Source organism: Ahaetulla prasina, chromosome 14 (assembly GCF_028640845.1).
Source record: "Ahaetulla prasina isolate Xishuangbanna chromosome 14, ASM2864084v1, whole genome shotgun sequence".
NCBI classification, from domain to species: Eukaryota; Metazoa; Chordata; class Lepidosauria; order Squamata; family Colubridae; genus Ahaetulla; species Ahaetulla prasina.
This window is the reverse complement of record NC_080552.1, coordinates 20,991,092-21,017,372: the sequence shown is the minus strand read 5'-3', so window position 1 is coordinate 21,017,372 and position 26,281 is coordinate 20,991,092. Positions and strand designations below refer to the sequence as shown.

General features: G+C 45.7%; 1 protein-coding gene across 4 annotated transcripts in view; it reads left to right on the top strand.

Moving 5' to 3' along the window:
- The window catches only part of SDK1 (sidekick cell adhesion molecule 1), a 503,056-nt gene that overhangs the window by 280,265 nt on the left and 196,510 nt on the right, over positions 1-26,281 (top strand). For all 4 annotated transcript variants that reach the window (XM_058157083.1, XM_058157082.1, XM_058157085.1 and 1 more), the window contains 6 exons: positions 5,019-5,102; positions 9,331-9,525; positions 11,888-12,004; positions 12,137-12,304; positions 13,611-13,713; positions 16,415-16,591. In XM_058157083.1, coding sequence (XP_058013066.1) covers positions 5,019-5,102; positions 9,331-9,525; positions 11,888-12,004; positions 12,137-12,304; positions 13,611-13,713; positions 16,415-16,591 — 844 coding nt within the window. The remainder of the gene's footprint in view (positions 1-5,018; positions 5,103-9,330; positions 9,526-11,887; positions 12,005-12,136; positions 12,305-13,610; positions 13,714-16,414; positions 16,592-26,281) is intronic.

Sequence of the window (26,281 nt, the reverse complement as noted above, 5' to 3'; positions counted from 1 at the left end):
GAACCTGCAGTAATTGCAAGCAGCTGCTGTTAATAACAGACTGCTTAGTCTGTTGAGCCACCAGAGGCCCTTTTTCCCCCCCACTGAACCAAATGCACAAATTTGCATAAACCTAGGCTTGGTCAAATAACCTAGGATCAATCAGGAAAACTAGAGTCACGAAAAAATCAAGCCATCCACTTTGACTTTCCAATAATGTCTATGGTTTTGTGGTGTGGTGTTTTTTTTTTTGCCTCCTGCCCACAGTAAATGTATCTCTATATATTAGTGTCTACTTAGGCATTGAAAATCTATTATAGTTGAAAATTTATACTATTAAAAAGCTATAAATTGTACAAACAGCTAAGCGCATTGGTTTCACTCCGCAGGTTTAATTTTCTAGGAGATGCAATTTCTCGACGCCTCTGTTACAAAGAAGCACCGAAATCGGGCACTGAGGGTTTTTTAAATAATTAATAGGAGGACATTACATATAAAATGTGCGGGAAGCAGGATCATAAGATCATTCTGAGTTTTTCCCTCAAGATTGCATGTGGATGTGATTCGGGTTTATTAAGCCAGTAATGAGGTAGCGCATGTGACACACTTATGTGCGTGTGTGTCTTTTTTTCTGCCAGAAGTGAGACAGCCTGCTCTAAAATGTAAAAACACACACACACACACACAGAGAAAGAGAGAGAGAGAGAGAGAGGTACAAAAATTCATATTCGTTGGAATTAATAACTACGAATTAAAATTAATTGCCTGTAAAATTAGGTATCCATTCATAAAATTAAATGAACCCCCCTCCACATCTATCAACTATACTCAGGCATCAGAAAAAGTCCCATTTGCACATTTGGGAACACACAAATCTGTGCAACACTCACACTCACACACATTCCCCTCCCCCCGCTTTTAGCAGAAGCTGCTAAAAAAATGGGGGAAAAACCCCACCAGGATAAAGAGAGAGTTGCATAGGGAATGGATGCCAAGGGGAGGAAAAAAACTGGATGGAGGAGGAGAGGGAAAAGTATTTAGGCCAGGAAGAGAAATAAGACTACTCAAAGGGATGGAAATTGAGGGTGGAGGTTTGTTCTTTGAGCTTTGTGGGTTGGTTGCTGAGCGTTTCGTTACCAGGCTGGGTAACATCTTCAGCAGAATTGAGGACATGTGAGTGTTGGTGTTCTTCTGCTTATAAGGGCTTCGTGTGCTCAGTTGGTCTTGTGATGGGTAGGTCATGTCAGGTGATGATTTTGTGATGGGCCCGGTGTGACTGATCCATCAAAGCCTCATCACCAGACCTTCACTTGATATGACCCACACCTGACCCATCATAAGACCCTCATGTGATGTGACCTCCCCATCACAAGACCCATTACAAGACCCTCACCTGACACACCGTCACCTGACCCACCACAAGACCCTTACCTGATGTGACCCTCCCCATATGTGATCTTCACATTATAAGACCTATTGACCACATGAAGCCCTTGTCAGGGTTCCAAGTAACACCCCCAACGAAAGTTCCATTTTATTAGCGATGTCATACTAGCACATCTGGGGAAACCTGAATCTAAAAGCTTCCAGGTTTTCTCCACCCAAGGGAAAGTCTCTTCCCCCTGTACCCACATGTCCATCGCACGGTCCAATCAATGCACCACCCAACTGGAGATGCCTCCCAGTCACACCCCTCCAGGTGCAGGGCAAGATGTCCTTGACTCTCTGAGAAAAGAAAGTTATTATGACTACATATCACCCTTGCTCCATACAATACCCCCCTCCCGGTTTCCCACAGTAGAAAATGTGGCAGGCCTGAAGGCCCAAATGTAAAAGATGGCTTCCAGGTCTGACAGCCCTTATAACCGGAAGAACACCAACATTGACATTCCCTAAACTCTGTTGAAAATGTAACCTAGTTCAGAAACCAACCCACAAGCTCGGAGAACGAACCTCCGCCACTATCGCAAAGGATCGAAAGTCCCCAGATGAGCAACAGTGAGGCATCCTGCATTTTCCAAGTCACACTTTCAACTTGCAAACTCTTGAAGGCGTCCCTGCTTTTAGCAGAGATGGGGGCCACCATTTGCACCTCTTCTTCAGACTCTCTGCCTTTCAACGGAATCTTTTCTTTGAATGGAAGATGGCCTCCACCACAGGGCTAAAAAAAAAAGAAAGAAAGGAAAAAAGAAAAAACACCCATGTTTTCCTAACAGCCAGTACAGTAATGGTCCCTTCTTTTCTTCCAATTCTTTTATGATGGTTCTTATTTTTTTTTTATCAATGTCATAGCTGTGGCTGGAATAGATTTTGGCAGAACTTCACCGCCTGAAGAAAGATGAAGAACAAATGCTGGATCTCACTTGATTTGAGCTGTCAATGAAATAACTCAGCCGGCTCTGCTAATGATCCCTTATCCCATTTCACGATAAGCAGTAGCCTTAGCAATTTGTGTTGGCCTTTGCGGCTCTCGACGAAGCCAGAAGTTGGGAAAGAGAAGGCTTCCCAGAAGACGAATTTTTTGCAGGCTAAGCCTCAAAGATGCGACTGATAGAAGACACGCGATTGAGGCTCCAAGAGAATGAAATGGTGAAGGAGAAGGATAGGCAGAGACTGGAGGTGGAGTCAAGTGAGGAATTAGCCTAGAATCATTGCACTCCCACAAATGGTCTAAATTCGGCCCCTTTTGACTTCCATTGATCTAGCAGCAATTTTGTGCTATTAGTTGACGAGATTGTTGTGTATAGGCACGAGCAATAAATCAGCTTAACTGGAACTTAATGTGTGATGCTGATTCATGGCCTCTTGTGTGGTGGCTGCCTGTTGTGCCTCGTCCTCCCTCCTTTCCTCAGCCGGGCCCCTCCCTCCTCCTCCCAGGCCTGCTATCAGATTCAGAGTTTGATAATGAAGAGGAATGGCCTGGCATGCCTCCAGCCCCCAGTCCTGGCCCCATGCCTGGAGGGGATGTCAGGAATGAACAAACAAACCTCACTCACACGCAGCCATCAGAGGAAGTCAGCCACGGATTGGAATTACCCGGGCCTACTCCTTCTGACCTCTCCCTTTCTCAAACAGCAGAAGACAATCTAAAGTGGGACGATCCTCGCTTCCGGAGATCTGAGAGGCGACGTCAGCAGAAGGAAGGGAGGGGCAGGCCTGGATAAGTGCTGAGTCATGGAGCCACACCCCACAGCCTATATAAAGGATCTGCTTTTTGGTATTCCTTGAGTCAGGCAAAGTCTCATCTGGTTGCTGAAGTCACACCTTGGATTCCTGCCTGCCCTGAGAAATCTGAAAGGAATTTGGCAAAGCTGCAGAGGCTTCATGGCCACGCTTGATACAGACTTCCCAGACCCGGTCGTCGGAGGGGGAGGGGGACACGACACTTCCTTTTCAGTTGAGGTCTTCTATAAAGGTCAAATAACAGTTACCCTGAACTATCATAAAATGGATTGAAGAAGATTTGAGTCTCAATTGGAACGTACAATAGTTGCTCCATTGTTATTAGCTCAATGAAATACGTATGAATGATGGGACCACGGATGAATGACTTCAAACCTAGGAGCGCATCTACTAGGAGAAAGGTTGCAATTTTGGTGCAAAGAGCAGCAAGTAAAACTTGACCCTCTGTGATATCCCCAATGGTTTGCTTTGTTTCCTTGATTTTGCTTAACACTCTCTTCAGATCCTTTTCCTTAATTCGATTTGATGGTGGCCAGTGTTATCGATTTAAGATGCTGCCCTTCCTACCACACGTCTTCCCAAGGATATAAATAAATAGCAAGTGAAGTCTTCTGTTATTAGACAAGCCAGAATGGCAAGGAGTGAGTATTCTTGCTAACAGAGCCTTGGTGATGCAGTGGTGAGAAAGCAGGATTGCAGGCTGACTCTGCCTACCGCCTGGAGTTTGATCTCAACCGGCTCAAGGTCGACTCAGCCTTCCATCCTTCCGAGGTGGGTAAAATGAGGACCCATATTGTGGGGGCCAAAATGTTGACTCTGGAAACAGCTTAGAGAGGGCTGTAAAGCACTGTGAAGCAGTACATAAGTCTAAGTGCTATTGCTTCTTTCTTTCTTTCCTTCCTTTTCTTTCTTTCTCTCCCTCCTTTTTCTCCTTCCTTCCTTCCTTCCTTCTTTCCTTCCTTCCTTCCTTCCTTGCCATGGTGGCGCAATGATTAGAATATTGCAGGCTGTCTCTGCCTACTGCCAGGAGTTCGATCTCAACCAGCTCAAGGTCGACTCAGCCTTCCATCCTTCCAAGATCTGTCAAATGAGGACCCAGATTGTTGGGGGGGGGCAAGAGGCTGACTCTGTAAACCGCTTAGAGAGGGCTGCAAAAGCACTGGGAAGCGGTATATAAGTCTAAGTGCTATTGCTCTTTGGCAGAATTGATTCTGGAGGGTTATAGAGATGCCGAATGCCGCACCAGCCTCGGTTAGCTGAACGCTGCTGTGACGTAGCTTAATTTAAATTTCCCACCTTCGTTGCACACTGTGATGAAAACTTGATGGGATCCTTATGCACACAGCCATGCTGGGTTTCTGCTCTCATGTTTTATGTCTAACGCTGCACAGGTTGTTGAGCAGAAGCCGACCCTTTCATCTAATCTATGGCTGTAAATAAAACCTTTCTGGAAGAACCTTCTCAGCAGAGAATTGAAAAATTCACTGATTCGTGCTTGTAAAATGAGAAGGGCCCCTGCTCAGGCGTTAACTCGCTGCGTAGAACTCTGGATACGAATCGGCAGCGACTCCATACGCTCTGAAATGCATATTCATCATCAGCTATAATTGTCGAGGTGTTTTTGCGAGGCTGTCCCTGAAAAGGAATCACAAACTCGAAAAACTAGAAGTCAGGCTTTCTCCATTTGTAACGCTAGATTAAACTCAAGAGGGGTGATAGGTTGGGTGGAGACGTTGCATCTCTCTTGGAAGTGAATGGGTCTTCTCAATGCTAGGGCGTCCTCTTCTGCGCCAAAGAAAATGAGCTCTACCACTGGAGAAGAACTAATGCGGTCTTTCTGGTTTGCCTTCCATAAGAGCCACCGTATTTTACTGCTGAACCAGACAACCGGATTTTGCTAGAAGTAGAGAAGACGGCGAGCATCCCATGCCAAGCCACAGGTAAGTAAGGCATGAACAGATAACTTCATTTTCAAATGTGCAGGTAGTTCTCAGCTTATGAGCACAATGGCGACCACAATTTCTGTCAGAGTGTGAGACAACCCAGGAGCAAATACAGTAAACAGAGTTTTGTATTTAAATAGTGGTTTTATCTACAAAGAATATATACATACATACATACATGTTTTCTGAGGTTTCCGTGGGTGTTTGTATGTAGGTCTTTGGTTATTTGGGTTTTCTCCCACGTAAAATTGGAAGTGTTTTGGCGACGTTTCGACGAAGTCTCATTCGTCATCTTCAGGCTTCAGCTTCTGGGAGCACGCCACTTACAAAGGGTTTGTTGTGGTGGCTGTGTGCGATGGACCAGGGAAGGGGTTACCTGGAAACCAGGTCATGCCAATAAAACTCCTGTGCTTTCCAAGTAGCTCAGAAAGAGCAGGCCTTTCCAAAGAACAGAACAGAACAGAACAGAATACAATAGAACAGAACAATTTTGGTCGCCGCGATGTAAAAAAGATGTTGAGACTCTAGAAAGAGTGCAGAGAAGAGCAACAAAGATGATTAGGGGACTGGAGGCTAAAACATATGAAGAACAGTTGCAGGAACTGGGTATCTCTAGTTTGATGAAAAGAAGGACTGGGGTGACATGATAGCAGTGTTCCAATATCTCAGGGGCTGCCACAAAGAAGAGGGAGTCAAGCTATTATCCTGAAGGCAGGACAAGAAGCAATGGGTGGAAACTGATCAAGGAAAGAAGCAACTTAGAACTAAGGAGAAAGTTCTTGACAGTGAGAACAATTAATAAGTGGAACGACTTGCCTGCAGAAGTTGTGAATGCTCCAACACTGGACATTTTTAAGAAAATGTTGGATAACCATTTGTCTGAAATGGTGTAGGGTTTCCTGCCTGGGCAGGGGGTTGGACTAGAAGGCCTCCAAGGTCCCGTCCAACTCTGTTGTTATATTATATTATATTATTTTTTATGCTTTTTTAAAAATGTTCCTGGTTATAATCGGATGGGGCTGCCCAGCCAACTGAAATTTATTTATGTTTGGGTTAGTGGTTTGTTTGTTTTTAAAAAAAACCCTTCCCTTCCCCCACCTTAAACAATCCAATATAAATAGCAAAGAGGCCAGAAAGGTGCCATGATCTCAAGGTGCCCCTCTGTCTTTGAGTGTTCCCTAAAGGACCATCCGTGGCAAGAAGGCTGAACATCTTGAGCCGAATGGATTAATGGAAGGGAAACAGTTGCTGTGGGACCCATAACTTAGGTGGCAGAGAAGCAATCAATAACCACAACACCGCCTTGTTTCTTAAAATTATGGAGCCTCTGCAAGGGAAGGAGAAGGTCAGCAGCAACAGATGTCCAGCTGTAGTTAACCCTTCTGCGATAGCCTTCATTCGCTCCTGTTTTAATTAGAAGAGGTTCGAAGAGACCGGAACTTGCAAAACATTGATAATCCCACTTAAAATCAAATTCTTTTCTCACAAGGGTCCTCTTCGGCGTGGCCCTTTTAGCATGCTAATGCAAAACAGCAGAAAGGAAGCGCAGACCACTTGAGAAGGACCGATGGCCAGGCGCTTTGCATTTCACGGTGCGGCTGGATCTAATTTCGCCCTCGTGGAAGGGTCCCAGGAAGCAAGATTAATAATAATGAACAGCTCTGCGGGGGTCCTTGACGCTGTCTGAGCTTGGTGGTTTTCTTGCAGAGGTTTCATGACCCACCTAGGTAACATCGGCAGTGCTGGGATGCTAGCTAGTTGGGGAATGAAAGATTTGCTAGGAAACAACCAAGCTCAGAACACCAAGGACCCGATAGTCCTCTTCCTCCTCCCCTCTGCAAACCCCTCTTCCTTCTAGCATTGATGATGTTACCTAGTTGGATCATGAAAGGTCTGCAAGGAAACAACCAAGCTTAGAGGGCATCTAGGACCCCACAGTTCCTCCTCCTCCTCCTCTCCACAATCTCACTCCCTTCTAGCACTGATGATGTTAGAGTTGGGTAATGAAACATCTGCAAGAAAACAACCAAGCTGAGACAGCACCAAGGACCCCACAGTTCCTCCTCCTCCTCCTCCTCCTCCTCCTCCTCCTCCTCCTCCTCCTCCTCCTCCTCCTCTCCACAATCTCACTCCCTTCTAGCACTGATGATGTTAGAGTTGGGTAATGAAACATCTGCAAGAAAACAACCAAGTTGAGACAGCACCAAGGACCCCACAGTTCCTCCTCCTCCTCCTCCTCCTCCTCCTCCTCCTCCTCCTCCTCCTCCTCCTCCTCCTCCTCTCCACAATCTCACTCCCTTCTAGCACTGATGATGTTAGAGTTGGGTAATGAAACATCTGCAAGAAAACCACCAAGCATAGAGAGCACCAAAGTTCACCCCTGAGCTACAAATATTCTCTTCTATGAGAACGAACTGTTCTTTTATAGTCTGGACAATTTCTCTCCACTGGATCCCTTCTGTGGATTCCTGCAACCATTTGCAGCACCCCTCCCTTCTAACATTTCCGATGGTTCTCTGCTTGATCCAGCTGTCCCCTTGTTCTTAGGACTTCCCCATGGATCCAGAAGCACTCCAAAAAAACCCAAAAAAACCCCTTTCTATCTCCACCTGATGGATGTCATTTACGTAGCTAAATTGACTCCAATGTCTCAGATTTTCAGGTCTCTCGAATCTTTGAGGAGCACCGGCGCTTAATGGTTTTCCAATGGCTTGATGCGCCGCTACCGAAAATCAGTCTCATTTGATTGAGAATGCATCCACGGCTTTCTTTGCAAAGACGAAGCATGATTGGACATTTTATCCTTCCTTTTTTGCTGTCCTCAATTTCTAAGACATGGGAAGGAAGAGAATTGTCGGAAGTTGTGGTTACAGTTGAAAAATGAGGTTCCCCACTGATTTTTTAAATTAATATTATTAAGTTAATAAGTCAGAGGGGATTTAGGGAATAAGCCAAATACTAGATTTAATTCTATTATGTTCCTTTTAAAATATAAAGAATTATTGTTATTCAAGCTTCAAGCTATTTCCAGCCTTTTTTTCTCTCTCTCCTGTCCTGGATGACTATTTCATTTTCGCATTATCTGCTTCCTCATGACTCAGTCTGTAGTAATTTCAGATTGCTGCAGCTTCATGAAGTAAATTGTGCTTTGTGCTAAGAATTCTGTGACAATCAGAATTCTGTGAATGAGCCTTCGGTATAAACTTTAAACCGTATTTTACTTCACAGCGTTGTATTGCATCTACTTTGTCACAAATAAATACCCTGTGCACAGAAGGTGATTTTTTTTTTTAAGACAATAAATGGCTTTATTATTCTAACAAAATGGAGGCTTCAAGCGCGATTTCAGGAACTGATTACATCCTGGTACAGAAATAGTTTTATGGCCGCTAAATTTCCTTCTTCATTTTTCGAGCCCTTCTTTTCTCATTTGTCTCTGTATTATTTTGGAAAATAATGCCAACTCTCCATCTGAGTAGAAAGACGCGTAAACCGAAGACAGAAATTTTACGTATTTATTCTTTTGACTTTTGAGTTCATAAGGCATTGATTTCTCCTTAATGTGATGCAACTTGATAAATTATATTTACAGTGCTTTTTTAAGCGTCCAGATTTGGGGGAGAGAAATGAAGACAGTTGTTCCAGATGTTGCAAAGGGGGGGAGGAGGATTTAAAAAAAAGGTTCATTATAAAAAAAGATGAGCTGGATTAATGTTTTCCAAGACAGCAAAGCCATCAATTAAAATTATAATAATGCTAAGATACCACATTCATCATTTGTCCATAGAGATTTTATATTCCTAAGATACTGTGAGAAGGAAGTTCAGAGCACTTACCATGGTGGTTTCTCCAGCAAATGACCCCGATTCCCTAAAGTAAGGAATTACAGGTGATCACCATTATAGTTGATCCTCGGCTTATGACCGCAATGGAGCCCAATACTGCGACTGTCATAAATATGAATCAGTTGTCACGCGTCTGAATTTTGATCGCGTGACCATGGGGATGCAGCCACGGCCGTAAGTGTGAAAAATGGTCACACATCACTTTTGTCAGTGCCGTCGTAACTTCGAACAGTCACTAAACGATCTGTTGTAAGTCGAGCGCTACCTGTATTTTAATGAGCAGAGTATTTCCGTCAGAAGTGGGGCTGAGTTGAACATAAAGCCACTTGTGGAGAAAAATGCATATCTGACCGAGTTTTCTCTCCGCGGGTCTCACGCAGGCATCCCACGGCCCATCCTAACTTGGTATAAGGACGCTGTCCCCATCAGCCAACCAGTCCATCCTCGTTACACGGTGCTACTCAACGGGACTCTACAGATCCGGAGAGCGCAGCCAGAAGATTCCGGAATCTTTCAATGTTTTGCAAGGAACGAGGTTGGCGAGATAGAGAGCCACGCCTACCTTGAGGTCACCAGTAAGTTTGGAACTTCACAGGTGGGGAAATTAAGACAAGGTTTTGGGGCACCTGCTACAGTACTTAGCAAGACCGTGTCCCGCATAAGCAACCAAAGCCACCTGTGGCTAGCCTAAGTCAATAACTTTATTGCTTACTACCTACGTTACAAGAATCTCCTCAGACTGCTTGCCTTCCTCTGGGAAGTACCAGATAAAACTGGTTCCTAGGATAGGTCAAACTTAGGCCACTTGGGCTGCACAGTGACTCCAAGCTAGATCCTCTCTTGACCCCTCCTTCCAGCCTAGCTGCCAGTTTCCCCAATAACCCACCCTTTACTTCCAATAGAGTCTTCTCATCTCAAGCACACAGACTAGGGTGGCTACATAAGGTGTTGATGTCGTCTACACTGCTGAACGCTTCTGTCCCCCACAGAATGGCGGAGAGACGTTCCTGACCATCAAATTCCCCGGCAGTGTCACACTCCCGACAGCTTAGGAAGCAGCGATTTGACAGGTTGTCAGAAAAGTGAATGAAGGGAGTAAAATGGCCAGAGGAGGAGGGTCGTTCCCTCTCAAGAGTTCCTCATTTAAATTCCACATAGATTTTGCGGTCACCATATTTTACTCCTTCCCGGCTGCGTTTGTCCTCACGAGGTGGGCTGCTTCTCTTCCCTACCCATCGCATCCGCTGTCAATTTTTCCAAAGAAAACTTACATTCTCAAAAAAAAAAAAAGTTTAAAGAAAATTTGGTGGTGGGGGTCAACCAGATTGAGTCTGCAGCTTTTTCAGAACGATTCCTGAGTTTCCGATGCAATTGGTTGGGGAAATTAATATAATACCGTTGCTCCTTTAGAATCTCTGGAGTAAGAAAGAAATGAGGAAATAGACACTGGTCCCACACTGAGGTAAAAAATGGGAATGGAAAGAATAATGGTTGCTTTCCATATAGAACAGGGAACAACGAAGGGTTGTCTGAATACAAAGGGGAAGGACAAAGGAGTACATGGCTTGGGACCGGGATATTTACGGGGCCGCCTACTGCCACCAACAGCCTCCCATCGACCTGTGCGCTCTCACAGGGGAGGCCTCCTTAGGATGCCGTCAGCCAAACAATGCCGGCTGGCGGCTCCCAGGGGAAGAGCGTTCTCGGTGGGGGCACCTGCCCTGTGGAATTAACTACCTGTGAGGCTACGCATACTCCCTGATCTCCGGACCTTTAAGCGCGAGCTCAAGACTTTCTTATTTCATCGAGCAGGGCTGGCCTAATTGGGAATTTTAATGGGGTTTTATAGGGTTTTATAGGGTCTTTTATAATTTTTATCTTATTCTTTTTAACTTTTAGCCAAATCGAATTAGATTTTTATTGATATATTGTTCTTAACTGTTGTGTTACTGTTTTATTCTGGCTGTACACCGCCCTGAGTCTTCGGAGAAGGACGGTATAAAAATATAAATAATAAAATAAATAAATAAATAAATAAATAAATAAATAAATAAATAAATAAATGGCAAGGAGCAGCTAGAAGAACCTGGTCTTCTCAGTTGGAGCTAGCTTCTGGGAGGATGGATGGATGGACACCTGCTTTTCAACTTTCCCAGTGTAGTGTCCATGGAGATTCTCAGTCCTCCAGGTCCTGGTTGTCCCAAAGGCGCTTTTTTTCAAGAGGCAAGCTGGACACTCTGGTTTTTCTTTGAAGACGTTTCGCTTCTCATCCCAAGAAGCTTCTTCAGGTCTGACTCCATTCCCCACCATCCAGTCAGAGCTGAAGAAGCTTCTTGGATGAGAAGCGAAACGTCTTCAAAGAAAAACCAGAGAATCCAGTTGCCTCTTGAAAAAAAAGGACCCTTGGAGTTTCCCAGTGTGGGGTGTTAGCGATCTATGAGGCCTTCCACCAAACTCACTCAGTGCTCTTATATCTAAAATCTTTTTCTGAGCTAGCAATAATAAGACTCCTCCCCCCCCCCGAACGTTTTGCATTAGAGGCTGGGAGGAAGCCAGAGAGACATCATGAAAGGAAGAAACACACGGCAATATTTTGAATCAAATGGAAACTTCCTTTGGCTGACGTTTAATTCTTGCAAACTGATGTCAGACTGAAATTGCTTTTTCATCCTGCAGAGAGCTAAACAGCCCTGGCTTAACTTGATCCATCCATCCATTCTTCTTGAAAGCCCACCGTTTGGCTTGCTCCCAAAGCCCCCGACGATAATCCCAAATTGCAGAATTCTTCTGAGAGGGACAATGAACGTTTGGTGTCCACCCTACGAGGGGCGGCTCGGGGTTAACACGATGTTCTGGTACAGTGGGGAAAAAACACCACAAATGTTCTGAATTTTCAAAGGGCTCCTTTTTTTCATGAAACCCTGGTTTTGATTCCAGATGTTGCGCCCACTTTCTCCTGGCCCCCGGCAGACGCTACCATCACCGAAGGGATGAGCGCGGTGTTAAGATGTGAAGTTTCTGGAGCCCCAAAGCCCACCGTCGCATGGAAAAGGGGTACATGCTTACTATTCTGCTAGAAAACCACTCAAATTGCGGTAGCTCATCAGGACCGATGAGCATAGCGTTAACATCTTCATGCGCTGCAATTCAAGTGGACTGAGGCTGTTTCCACTTGCTGTGTTCCAGGGAATCAGATTCTGGCCAGTGGCTCCATTCAGCTGCCCAGGTTCCGTCTCCTTGAGTCTGGAGGTCTTCAGATCAGCCCTGTCTTTCTCGGAGACGCCGGCGTCTACACCTGTTGCGCGGTCAACTCCGAAGGCGCGCTGAATGCCTCTGCTTCTCTCACCGTATGGAGTAAGACCCTGCTCGTTTTCAGCATTCATCTCGACTTAATCAGCTCTCCTTGTGGCTGATTAATTCAGAATCTAATTACAAAGTGATCATGTCAAAGGGGTAGGGCGGCATTGAATAATAAGGTTGTGGTTTTTAGAAGCAATGTGGAGAACCACCATAAAAATCTCCCTGGAAAGAAGCATATTTTTTTTGACATGTCTTCAACAGCCTTCTGTCGGCTTCTGCATTCATAGACCTCTCTCATTGCACCTTTTCATCCTTTGGTAAGAAATTAATGTGGGAGAACCCAGCCATACATGGAAAGGGGACAGGAACACTGTGGCAATACCAACTTTTAATATTATTACTGTATTACAAGTATTTGTATGCCATGTCCCACTGTAAAGATCTGGGAAGGAAGTGCAGCGCATCTCAAAATCACCAGGTTAGAGGGAAGCCACCCCAAAGTGCTGTTCATTGGCCAGACCTCAGCAGCCTCCTGATAGGGTGCAACAGAGGTGGGTTTCAGCAGGTTCTGACCAGTTCTGGAGAACCGGTAGCAGAAATTTTGAGTAGTTTGGAGAACTGGTAGTAAAAATTCTGACTGGCCCCGCCCCCATCTATTCTCTGCCTCCCGAGTCCCAGCTGATGGGGAGGAAATGGGGATTTTGCAGTAACCTCCCCCTGGAGTGGGGCGGGAATGGGGATTTTGCAGTATCCTTCCCCTGCCACGCCCACCAAGCCACGCCCACAGAACCAGTAGTAAAAAATTGTGAAACCCACCAGTGGGGTGCGACCACACCCAAATGCAGCAATCAGCCGTTTGTTATGCAACATCGAATCAGTTCAGAGTGAGGTTGGGAGAGGTTAAGATCTCCAGGGGGAATTTAGCACATAAACCAAACTGGCGCCATAACCTACAGCACATTTTAATGTCCTGCTGTATCTTGGGCACTCTTTCCTCACACCCTGAAGCATCGAAAGGAAATTTTTCGACCTTTTTTTTTTTTTTTTCAAATGGTGTTTCAGGACTAGCATGTCTCCTTGCTCCTCTTGGTCCCCTTTTTGTGTCGTCCCACCCTCTTTACCAAAAACCAAAAACCAACCCTGAAAACTTAACAGCAGATGAGATCTTCACAATTCACTTCCTTAAAAACCTGCAGCAAAGAGACCCTTTGGGCTTTCACAGGTGTGTTGCCTTCAAGAGCTGGGGTGGCAGGTGGGATAATGAACAACCAGGCTTGTAGTCTTCCCAAGGCAAAACTCCAAACCGGGATGGAAACAGGCAATTTGACCTGAACTATGGGTCATCTTCTGATTTTTTCAGATCGCACTTTTATCGCCAGCCCTCCAGAGGACAGCACGGTCATTAAGGGAACAACAGCCATGCTTCAGTGTGAAGCTGCTCATGACCCAAGGATTTCCATCAGGTTAGTTCTCTACAAGGTGTTTCTCAGTCATCCAGGTCATGGTTGTCCCAAAGATGCTTTTTCAAGAGCCAACTGGACTTCCTTTGTAGCTTACCGTATTTTTCAGAGTATAAGACGCTCTGGACTATAAGACACACCTACCTTTTTGGGGGAGGAAATCAAGAAAAAAAAAATCTGCCTCTGCCTCCCAGCAATTTGCCGCGTTGCAGCAAACAGCCTGCTTTAGTTTCATTTTCATTTTCAGCACAGCCTGATTAGCACAAGAAAACAATAATCTGCCTCCCAGCAATTTGCCTCCTTGCAGCAAACAGAGGAGGCCCGCACAGCAATAGGCAACGGCAATCCCTGCAGCCTGAAACAGCTGATCATTGGGAGGCTGATCCAACCGACAATCAGCTGCTTGTGCTAATCAAGCTGTGCTGAAGCTGAAACGGGCTGTTTGCTTTTTGCTGCAAGGAGCTAAATTGCTGGGAGGCAGAGGCCAAAGGGTGGGGCCGGTGGTTGGACAGGGCTACATTCGGTGTATAAGATGCACCCAAATTTTCACCCTCTTTTGGGGGGGGGGAGTGCATCTTATACTCTGAAAAATATGGTAGTTGACTCTTGAAAATGCACCTTTGGGACAATGAGGTTGTTTGTGGTGGTGGTTGTTCGTATCATTTATCCCAACTTAATTGTCCCAACCATCAATGTTGGCTTGGGTGGGTTTTCTTGCCCTGGTTTTCCATTCTAACCATTCCAGTTTGAGATGGTAAGTTATGCCCTTAATCACATCAAGTTCTCTTTATTTCCCCGCTGCCACCGTATGCATTATTTACAGTGAGCTATGTTCCACTTCATGATTTCAATACAACGTCCTATGATTTACTGTCAAGGTTAACACAATATCAATAAAACTGACTTGTCACCAGCCGATCCTTAATGAGAATAAAACCCAAAGCAATTTAAGGGAATTGGTTTTGCAAATCGGTCTTTGCAAATCGTAGGAGCCTCACTTCTCCCCCCCCCCCCCCCCCACCTCGAGAAAAACCACCAAGAACCAAAGCTTCGCCAGACAAAATGAATCTTTTAACTACCAAATTCAACATGCAGGGAATCAAAAGACTTCCCTTTGTGTTTCATACACAGGAATGAATATAGATATATCCAAATCTAACTAAAACGCTTCCATTCCCTTTAGAAAACATCAAACAAAGCCATTTGTCAAAAGACAAAAAACGGGGGGGAAACCGTGTAGACTTGACTAAAAGAAGAAACTGTCTTAGATGCTTTTTGTTCTCATAAACGCTGGTAGGATTTTGAGTGCAAGTCCTGCTATAAACGGTTGAAAGCAAGAATTCTACTCTACAAATTGTGACATTGAAATCACCGACAGGAAGAAAAAAATAATACGGGGGCCCAGGCCAAACCTTCTCCCTGCGATCTTTTATCCTAATCTAATCAAATCTTTATTGTGGTCGAAGAACCAGCCTAAGAAGTTCACGCTCAGTATAATTAACATTTACACCGTATTTTTCGAGAGTGAAGATTTTTCACCTGTTGCCTAAGAAACCTTTGCAGCAGCTTTGAAAGAGAATATTCTGGGTTTTGGCATAATAAATATTCTTTAGTGTTCTACTTTATTCTTTAATCCCAGTCATTGAGACGCTTGGCCTTCACAAATCACTGACCTTGAATCTTGAAATGACACCAAAAAAATCACCTTTTTTTTTTGTAAGCACCGTGAAAGACCTCAGCTGCTTATGTTTCTGATATTTCTTAATATATTACTTATTATATTTAACAACAGCATGGGGGAAACGAAACCCATCCTATGTTCCTTTATGTTTGGAAGGAGTTGTTTAATCATACAGTAAAATAAAACATATTTTAAAAGTGAAATAAAACCTTGGGCTTCCCCCAATAAATATATGAATAGCTCTGGCTCCTGGTAATTTGTGGAGCCAAGCCCAAACTCTGGGTGAAACCAAGAAAACACAACTAAGAAGGGGAAACTCTTTGCTTTTTCAAAACTTGGTTGGGTTCAGATTGCCGATGATAGCTTCAAATTTGTCCCCACACACACCTCAAAAAAAATAACTGAGATATTTATATTTGAGCTCTATAAAGTAGGGTTAGGGTTAGGTTAGGGTTAGGGGATGCAGTGGCTCAGGGGCTAGGATGTTGAGCTTGTCGATCGAAAGGTCGGCAGGTCAGCGGTTCGAATCCCTAATGCTGTGTAAGCTCCCGTGACCTTTCCCAGCTTCTGCCAACCTAGCAGTTTCGAAAGCAGGTAAAAAATGCAAGTAGAAAAAATAGGGACCACCTTTGGTGGGAAGGGAACAGCGTTCCGTGAGCCTTTGGCATTGAGTCATGCCAGCCACATGACCATGGAGATGTCTTCGGACAGTGCTGGCTCTTCGGCTTTGAAACGGAGATGAGCACCGCCCCCTAGAGTTGGGAACAACTGGCACATATGTGTGAGGGGAACCTTTACCTTTACCTTAAAGTAGGGTTACATCCTTTATCACAGTTTTTTGTCAAACTGGACAGATTTAAGTGGGGTGGACTTCAACTCCCAGAATTCCCCAGCCCCAGGAGTTGAATTCTGGGAGTTGAGGTCCACCCCGCTTAAATTATTCACCTCTGGTTTCAGCACATTTATCATGTTTAACAAAATAGACAGCTGACTTTAATTAATCTGATGTACTGTGACCACCAGGTACACTTGGAAGAAGGATACCGTGGTCATCAATCCATCCAGCAGCTCCCGAATCACCATCGAGAAAGATGGCAGCCTCATCATTGGCCAGACATGGTCAGGTGACATTGGAGACTACACCTGCGAAGTCAGTTCCTCAGGCGGGAATGATTCACGGGTGGCCCGAATGGAAGTCATGTAAGTTCTCTGGTAACACGTTGGGATGGGAAATGTCAGGTGTTCAAAGGTAGCACCCACCCCTCTCCTAGAAGAATGAAATATTTCGGGAAATATATTTAAAAAGGCAGAATATTATATTTCCCTAAAGGAGGAAAATGGTCTTGGAAAGCCATTTCCAAGGGGCCTCTGTGGCTCAGACTGGTAGGACAGTCTGTTATTAACAGCAGCTGCTTGCAATTACTGCAAGTTAAAGTCCCACCAGGCCCAAGGTTGACTCAGCCTTCCATCCTTTATAAGGTAGGTAAAATGAGGACCCAGATTGTTGGGGGCAATAAGTTGACTTTGTATATAAATATACAAATGGATGAGACTATTGCTTAACACAATGTAAGCCGCCCTGAGTCTTCGGAGAAGGGCGGGATATAAATGCAAATAAATAAAATAAATAATAAGAAGGGGGAAAGAGAGAGGAGGGAGGGAGAAAGAGAGAGGGAAGGGGGGAGGGAGAAAGAGTGAGAGAAGGGGGAGGGAGAAAGAGAGAGAGAGGGAGGGAAGAAGGTTGACTCAGCCTTCCATCCTTTATAAGGTAGGTAAAATGAGGACCCAGATTGTTGGGGGCAATAAGTTGACTTTGTATATAATATACAAATGGATGAAGACTATTGCTTGACATAGTGTAAGCTGCCCTGAGTCTTCGGAAAAGGGCGGGATATAAATGCAAATTAAAAAAAAAAGCAGTCCCCACCTTTCTTAACAACCCCAGCAGGCTTAGGCCAGCCTACCTACAAGACAAAAGACCTTCAGCTCCAGGGTGATGGGATTAAGACATGGCCCTTCAGGACCGGAATGGGACTTTTCACCTCGAACTCTTGGCGGTTCCTGTTTCTCCACCAGGGTTTCGCCTCCGTGTTATTATGCCTCAGCACTTTGGGCCACAGGACCTCTGTCCCAGTCCCTTCACCGCGGCCCAACAGTACAGTTCACATCGGGATTTTGGGCGCACAGGACAATTCAAAGCCAGCCAATCGGTGCAGGGGCTTGGGGGTTTTGGGAGTAACAGAGCCTCCCTCTGAACTGCAGCCCACGCTCTACTCCCAAATTTTAAGGTGAAAAGTCCTAGACCCCTTCAGGGCATAATAGGACCATTTTAGCAGAAGACACAGAGCCCACTGCATTGCAATCTTCTAAGGACATTGCATCACCCAGCAAGCTTCAACCAAACCTGGAGGCTCAGACAAACATGACCCCATAGGAATTTGACAACAGCCAATAGAATAAATGTTCTTGCACAGGAACAGGAAGCTCAAGTTCAAAGCCCAAGAGAAGGTATAAAACCCCCTCACTCTTAACTCCATGTGGTCAGCTACACCAGGACCATGTGCTTGGTGGTCCTGTTCTCCATTAAACCCTCTTTCCAATCAGCCTCCAAGTTTCCAGTGTCTTTCTCCCAGCTTGGAACTGAACCAGATGGATATTTCTCCCAACAAAGTCCAAGGGCCTCTGGTGGCTCAGCAGACTAAGTCTGTCTGTTAGTAACACAGCTGCTTGCAATTACTGCAAGTTCAAGTCCCACCAGGCCCAAGGTTGACTCAGCCTTCCATCCTTTATAAGGTAGGTAAAATGAGGACCCAGATTGTTGGGGGCAATAAAAGTTGACTTTGTATATAATATACAAATGGGTGAAGATTATTGCTTAACACAGTGTAAGCTGCCCTGAGTCTTCGGAGAAGGGCGGGATATAAATTCAAATTTAAAAAAAAATACGTGAAATTAAACAGATTTATTGGTAATATAAGGTGGCTCAGTGGCTAAGACACTGAGCTTGTCGATCGAAAGGTCGGCAGTTCAGCGGTTCGAATCCCTGGTGCCGTGTTACGGGGTGAGCTCCCATGACTTGTCCTAGTTTCGTGAAAAATGTGAGTAGAAAAATAGGGACCACCTTTGGTGGGAAGGGAACAGCGTTCCGTGTGCATTCTGTGTTCAGTCATGCCGGCCATATGACCACAGAGACGTCTTCGGACAACGCTGGCCGAAGGGCTTTGAAACGGGGATGAGCACCGCCCCCTAGAGTCGGGAACGACTAGCACATATGTGCGAGGGGAACCTTTACCTTTACCTTATTGGTAATCATTCTTAGACACAAGAATCTTCTCAACCAACAGTCAAAGCCTGCTTGAAATTAGATAAAAGTCAACAGAACTCAAGGAAAGTTGGACGTTCTTTGTGCCTATGTAAGGATTCTACACTGATCCCTGTTTTAACTCCACCCCCAGCTTCTGCCCCGCCTTCTCTTTTATGAATCTTGTGAAATGATGAGCAGGTTCTTCTTCCTTTATTTCTTTCTTAGCTTTGACTTTTCTTTTCTTTTATTTGAATGTATTCCTCTCCGGAGGTTTTAATTTTGCTTGAGATTCATCACACAGAAAGGCTTTCAAAATCAATGAAACTAAATCGCCTGAATAGAATATTTTATGAGCTACTATAAAGTTACACAGGAAAAGCTAGTTTACATAATAATACTAATAGTTCTCTCTGTTTAACATTCATCATTCCACAAAGAGACAGGATTCTTTTTCTTCCCAGCTGGAGTCCTCATCATGATAGTTGTCTCTACCAATCAGGGCTAGCCTTATTGTTTAAAATGTATTTCTAAGGTTAATTAGATCACCTCCCTCCAAAGGTTCCCGAAATGGCCAGAGAGAATTCTTAGCTCCGTCATGTTCACAGCTTAGTTTGTAAAAATGTGTTCGCCATTCAGATCCCTGTATGCAGGTGTGAAATGCTCTCAGTTCTGACAGGATCTCACGATCTGGTAGCGATCGTGGCCGGTGGTTCGGCGATCTGGTAGCGCTGGCGGAGTGAAGCTCTATCCATCCACCCGGGTGTCATTACTTCCTAGTTTTAACCAGGAAGTAATGTGTTTTTTACCTTCTGTGCGCATGTGACGCGTGCACATGAGCAAAGTGACTACGCGCACGCGGTGTGTACACTTCCAAACCAGTAAGGAAGGTAAGAAGATTTCACCCCTGCCTGGGTGCGATCAGAGCTCTTGTAGCCTCTTTAACAGATCCACTTTAACAGATTAACAGAGTTGGAAGGGACCTTGTAGGTTATCTAGTCCAACCCCTCACCCCTCACCCCCGCCAAGCAGGAGATCCTACATCATTTCTGACAGATGGCAGTCCAATCTCTTCTTGAAAGCCTCCAGTGATGAAGCTCCCACAACTTCCAAAGGCATCTTCTGTTCCATCGGTTGATTGTTCTCACTGTTAGAAAATTCCTCCTTATTTCCAGGTTGAATCTCTCCTTGATCAGTTTCCATTCATTATTCTTTGTCTGGCTTTCAGGTGTCTTGGAAAATAGCTTGACCCCCTTCCTCTCTGTGGCAGCCCCTCAAATATTGGAAGACTGCTATCCTGTCTCCCCTGGTCCTTTTCTTCACTAGACTAGCCAGGCCTGGTTCAGGGGTGGTTTCTACTTAGCTTTACTACCAGTTCGCAATGGGCGCGCACTTCTGTGCATGTGCAAATCATTCCTTAAGATGTCCGGGTGGGTGAGCAGAGTCTCCCGCCGCTTTTACTACTGGTTCAGAAGAACTGGACATAACCAGGAGCAACCCACTACTGGCCTGGTTCCTGCAAGCGTTCATTGTATGCTTTAGCCTCCAGTCCCCTAATCAAACGAACAGTTGCCAGTTGAGAACTATCTGTATTAAACATCTTAACAGTTCGTTTTGAGTATGCAGCCAGCCCTACAAAGGAAGGAGACTTTGCACGGGTGGCAAACATGAGTCTCTGTACGTGACAACAATATAAAAAAGTTGAGTGTGTGTGTGTGTGTGTGTGTGTGTGTGTGTGTGTGTCCCACAAGCAAAATGTATTTGCACCTGCCTAAAGTGCCGCATGTCGTGTTAAATTGCAAGACGAAATTGCAAGATGATTGGATCTTATTATTGCAGTTCACGAATCGATCAGAAAATGTTGCTTCTAACAAGCCAACGTTTCTCTCAAGATGCCCAGGTCCTTTGATCTCTCGAACACCCAGCATTCCTCCCTCCGTCAGATTTGCCTACTTTTCTCCCGTATTCAGATGTTCTCATGAAACTAAAAAGGGCTTGAATTCATCGCTCCTTGGCTGCATTTCTTCTGCCGGAGCAACAAAAGCAAGTCGTGAAAGAATCAAGAGTGTTTTGTGGAACAGGACAAAGGAATTCCTAGCGCGATCATTTCTACAATCTGGAAGGTCTGTCAGCTTTTGGAGGGAATAATAACCATTTTTGCCAGCTTGTCATACTTAGCTTTCTCTTGAAGCCTCCTTCATCAACTATCCCAAATAACCCGTGCATAGTTGAAGTTTATTGCAACCCATCTTGGATTTCTGAAGAGGGTCACCTCTCCACTGCCGAGCCTCGATCGATTCCTCTTTTGAAATCGCCAGCTGTTGCCTCGTCCTGTTCATTTTATTTTTCATCTGGAGGCAGGTGTCAAGATTCCAAGTAATAGCAGAACTCCAAGGCGGGCAGAGTCCTCAAAGGACAGTTTTATTGGAGATATCATATGGGCACAAACTGGTGAAAACCGGCTCTGAGAGTTCCCGTGGTTTTCCGCTGATTTAAAAAGGTGAAAGTTTCCCCCTTCCCCCAAACAGTCGGTCACATTGTCCAATCAAGGTGCTGGCTGGTTGCTTGGTTACTTCGCCCCTCCTTTCCTCCAGCCACCTGTTGGAATGTCCTTGGTTCCCACAGGAAACTGTTTAGTTTCAGCTACAACCCTCCTCCCCCGCAACATCTCCCTATGTTCCCCCTCCTTATCCTCTCTTCGCATTGTGGCAACCCTGAAGCCTCCAAAATGCTCCCCAGCCAGGTTCGCTTCAGAGTTGACAGCAGGGTTGAAACCAGGGGTGGGGTCTACTTATCTTTACTACTGGTTTGCAATGGGAGCGTGCGCAAGCGCAGATCATCAGTGATGACATTGGGGCGAGTAGGCAGAGTCTCCTGCTGCCATTACTACTGGTTCGCAAGAACCGGACCGAACCAGGAGCAACCCACCACTTGTTGAAATACAAAATGAAGAAGCCCGTTAGAAGCCGACTCCCGATCATCTACCATAGGGCTGCGTAAATCCTTTGAAAGAAAGCTTCGGAAAGCACAGGAGAGCAGACCAAGCACCTCCTTTTGAATGGTTAAAGTGAAGAGGCCTGTTCCTGGCCCGCGCAGCTGCTGCTAAAGCGGTTCCCAGCTGGCCCTGCCTGTTTGCGCATCAACAGAACATTTGGCTCCACTGTTTCCCAGATGCGGCTGCTTTAACGATTGCAAGAGGAGACGCAGAGGGTAATGCAGGGGTGTTCGGCCTTAGCAACTTAAAGACCTGTGGACTTCAACTCCAAGAATTCCCTAGCCAGCATGTCCCACAGGTCTTAAAGCTGCCAAGGTTGGAAGCCTCTGGTATGCTCCTGCATGTTCCGAAGAGCCTCCTTCGAAGGATTGGCACAGCTCTCGTTTGCAATTTGACATCGCCTGTACCCCGTTGAGAACTTTTAACCTGGCATTTGGGGTGTAGACCATCTCGAGACCATTAAAGGGCAAAGACATTCCAGGCCCTTGACCTCTCAGCTTCAATTACCTTCTCACCCTTTCTGGGTGTCCACCAACTTTGCCAGCTTTGCAGTATTAACCAAGGTTGTCCACAATTGGATTTGAGGCCTTCTGCATAGATAACTTGTTCTGCTAAAACAGTGGTTCTCAACCTTTATAGTGCTGCGACCCCTTTAATACAATTCCCCGCAATGCGGCGACCCCAACCGTAAAATTATTTTCGTTTTGAATGTATCGCGCCTGAAGCCGTATTGGCTAGCGATCTGAACTGCTTGCGATTGCCTTGAGGACGGAGGCATTAAAGCGGAGACTCCTCCCCTATTAAGTTCATCGCGCCAGAAGCCAGATTAGGCTAGCGATTGGGAGTGATTGCAGCTGGCTTGAGAGGGAGACATCAGAGCAAAGATTTCTCTCTTTTTTAATTCATCGCGCCTGAAGCCGAATTCGGCTAGCGATTTGAAGAGCCTGGCTTGTGGAGTCAACCATTGGAGCGCGATTCTTCAACTCGCAAGTATACTTCCCATATTTCCGATGGTCTTAGGCGACCCCTGGCAAATCGTCATTCGACCCCCAACGGGGTTGCGACCCACAGGTTGAGAACCGCTGTGCTAAAATAACCAGGCCGGTTTTCAGAGACTTTAACGTAATTCTCTTCTATGGGAGCTTTTGGTTCTCTCGGAAATCAGTGATTTTCTTGCAGACTTTTTATGACCTAACTAAGTAACATCATCAATGCTAGAAGGAAGTGGGGCTTGTTCCATTGGTGAAATCTAAAGTTCTTTCCTACCGATTCTGTGGGTGTGGCTTGGTGGGGGGGGTCGTGTGACTTGGTGGGCGTGGCTATGTAACCATGTGACTGGGGGATCAGAAGAAAGAAACTCACTAACAATGTCCTGCTGGAGCAGGCTTGGACTAGATGACCTCCAGGTCTCTTTCAGCCCTGCATTATCCTCTGAAGCTGCGTCTAGTGCAAGGTTTGTAATCCTTCCTTCCTTCCTTCCTTCCTTCCTTCCTTCCTTCCTTCCTTCCTTCCTTCCTTCCTTCTTTCCTTTTCTTTCTTCCATTTCCTTCCTTCCCTCCCTCCTTCCCTTCCCTCCCTCCCATCCTGACTTATAACTAGATTCCTTCCTTCCTTCCTTCCTTCCTTCCTTCCTTCCTTCCTTCCTTCCTTCCTTCTTTCTTTTTTCTTTCTTTCTCTCTCTCTCTTTCTCTCTCTCTCTCTCTCAAACAAATCCCCCCACCTCCCATTTTCTGCCTACACCCTCCATTTTTTCCCTAGCAGGCTTCAGCTTTTTTATCTTTTAAAAAATGCTTTTAAAAGTTTAAAAAAAATGCCTCTGAAGATCAGGCAACTCAGCTGGGATCGTCAGAGCCTTGTTTTAACCCTTTAAAAGCATTTTTTTTTTTTTTACAATCAGGCAATCCGGTCCGAACCGGGAGCATTTCACCCCTGGCTTGTCCCCTAGTTGGGTCATGAAAAATCTGCAAGAAAACCACCAAGGTCAGAGAGCACCACGGACCCCAGATTTCAACTTCGAAGTACAAAAAAATTCTCTTCCATCGGGTTAATTCTCTTCGTCCCCTTTTCCTCCTCAAGCCATTTCCTCTTCCATCGCTCCTTGTCTAACTCAGCTTCCCGTTATCGAACCGTAGGAGCCAGTCCTTAACCACGTGTCCGTATTATAGATGCTCCTGAAGTAGTGCAAACACGATGAGAGCAACACAAAGACGAGACAAAAAACGCAAATGCCAGCAATGTGAACCAAACGAGTTTGAATTTCCCCATCAATAAAAGAGACTCAATAAGAACGGCTCTCAGTAATGCATACTAGCACAACTCTCAATGACACCCAGTGATATTTAAAAAAAAAACAACACAAAACCCTGTTGTGGATTCTACATATTTCCCCAGTTGCATTGACTGCTTGTACCATTTGCGCTCCTTTCATTTTGCACGCTTCATCTGAGTGAGAACAATTAAGAAGAAGTCAGGCAGAAAGCAGATTATCTTTTCCATACAATAGAGAAGGGTTTTTTTTTTTTTTATAGTAATTTCCAACCTCTCTGGTGGGCTATTATGCAGGAAAGAAAAATTACTGCTGTATCCAAAATTACCTGCAGTGGTAGAAAAACACATGTGCGGGCTTGCACAGCGCAAAGGGAGAGGGGGGAGGGCTGCTCTCCCGATGCCTCATTCTGAGAGTGGGGGGGAGGGGAGAAACAGAAGCAGATCTCAGATGGTTTCCTTTGGGTTATTTGTGGCACCGAAAACACGTGTGGTGCGAACGAGACAGCTTCTCAAAATAAGAAGCTGGTCTTCAGCAATACTGATAGGAAAGCAAGAGAACCGTCATCAGGGCAGTGCCGGGTTCAATCGAGAAACCCCTGCGCTCCGTGTAGAAGATCGAGAGCAGGGGTGTCAAGCTCAATTTTGTTGAAGGCTGCACCAAGGTTGTGGTTGATCTCGGGAGCGGTGGAGGGGCGTGGCCAACTGAATGGGTGTGGCCAACTGGGTGGGCCCGGCCAGCTTGATGGCACTTCACAAACTCCTGGCATATTTCCTCTTTGCATTGGGTAAACCAGGCTGAAGCGACGCGGGCCAGCCCCTTACATTTTCCAGGACAGCTCCGTGTGCTGGTGCCCGGATTCAGCCCTCAGGTCTTGTGTTTGACACCCGTGATCTAGAGCAGGAGTCACCAAACTTTTGGACCTCAGGGATCACTACATTTATAATTTTAAATCCCTTGGACCACTAATATGATCTGCCTAATGACCGGCTGGGTGGGCGTGGCAAGGTGGTCATGTGACTGGGTGGGCGTGGCCAACTCGATGTCACTCACGTCGAGGGGTACCTTGCCAGCCTCTACTCGCTACTCCTCGCCTGCCCGTCTGGGCTCCTTAGGGCCCCCAACGGGAAGCAGTTGTTGGAGCTAAGCAGCCACCATGAAAAAGAGCTGGATCAGTTCAAATCGGATTGAGCGAGAAGGAGGCTCAGCAGAAGCACCTCACTGAGGACTAGGAGCATAGATTTTCCAAGCAGAGGGAAGACCTGCTGGAGTGCAAGGCCAGGTACCGGCGCCTAGAGACTCAGTGGGCTGAGATGCTCAGCCAGTTCCAGTCCATGATGCAGTCCCACTGGAACGAGGACCTCCGGTTCATCGCCACCAACAGCCCTTCCCTCCAGCCTTCGCCCAAAGCCCCACACCAGGTGGCTGAAGCAGACCCCAAGTTGGAATTTCTGCCCCCCTCTGACCCACAAAAAAAGACCCCGAAGGAGGAGACTCTCTGCAGCAACACAAACGTTCATTGCACATATCTGGCCCAGGGGCCATAGTTTGAGAAACCCTGATTTAGTGCAATATGAAAAAATGCAAATAATTTTTCTGCGGACCACCAACATTTTCTCACGGACCACAAGTGGTCCATGGATCACCAGTTGGTGAGTGCTGATCTAGAGGCTCTTCATATTCATGACTTTGTGATAGCACACAAGCTTTGCCAAGTAGGCAAGCCTAGTTCAACCCTTTGTGTGAAATCCAGAATAGCCAACTCAGGGGAAAATAGAGTAATGGACCACAGCAATAGGGCTTACATTTGTATATTGCTTGATAGTGCCTTACAGCCCTCTCGAAGCGGTTTACAGAGTCAGCACATCGCCCCCAATAATCTGGGTCCTCATTTTACCAACCTTGGAAGGATGGAAGGCTGGGTCAACCTGGAGCCAGTAAGAATCGAACTGGTGACAATCGGCTGAATTAGCCTGCAATACTGCATTCTAACCACTGCACCACCACGGCTCCTTAATCTCTTTTCCCAGCCTCCACCTAATTGGTTGTGAGAATAAAACTTGATGAGCTGTTCCAGTCAAGGAAGTTTGCGCAATAGTTAGACTGCAGTATTGCAGGCAAATTCTGCTCAGTACCAGAAGTTCGATTCCTTCGATTCTGACCGACTTAAGGTCGACTCAGCCTTCCATCCTTCTGAGGTCAGTAAAACAAGGAACCGGATTGTTGGGGGCGATATGCTGACTCTATAAACTGCTTTGAAAGGGCTGTGAAGCACCGTGAAGTGGTATGTAAAGTCTAAGTGCTACTATTGCTATCTTATGACCTGAG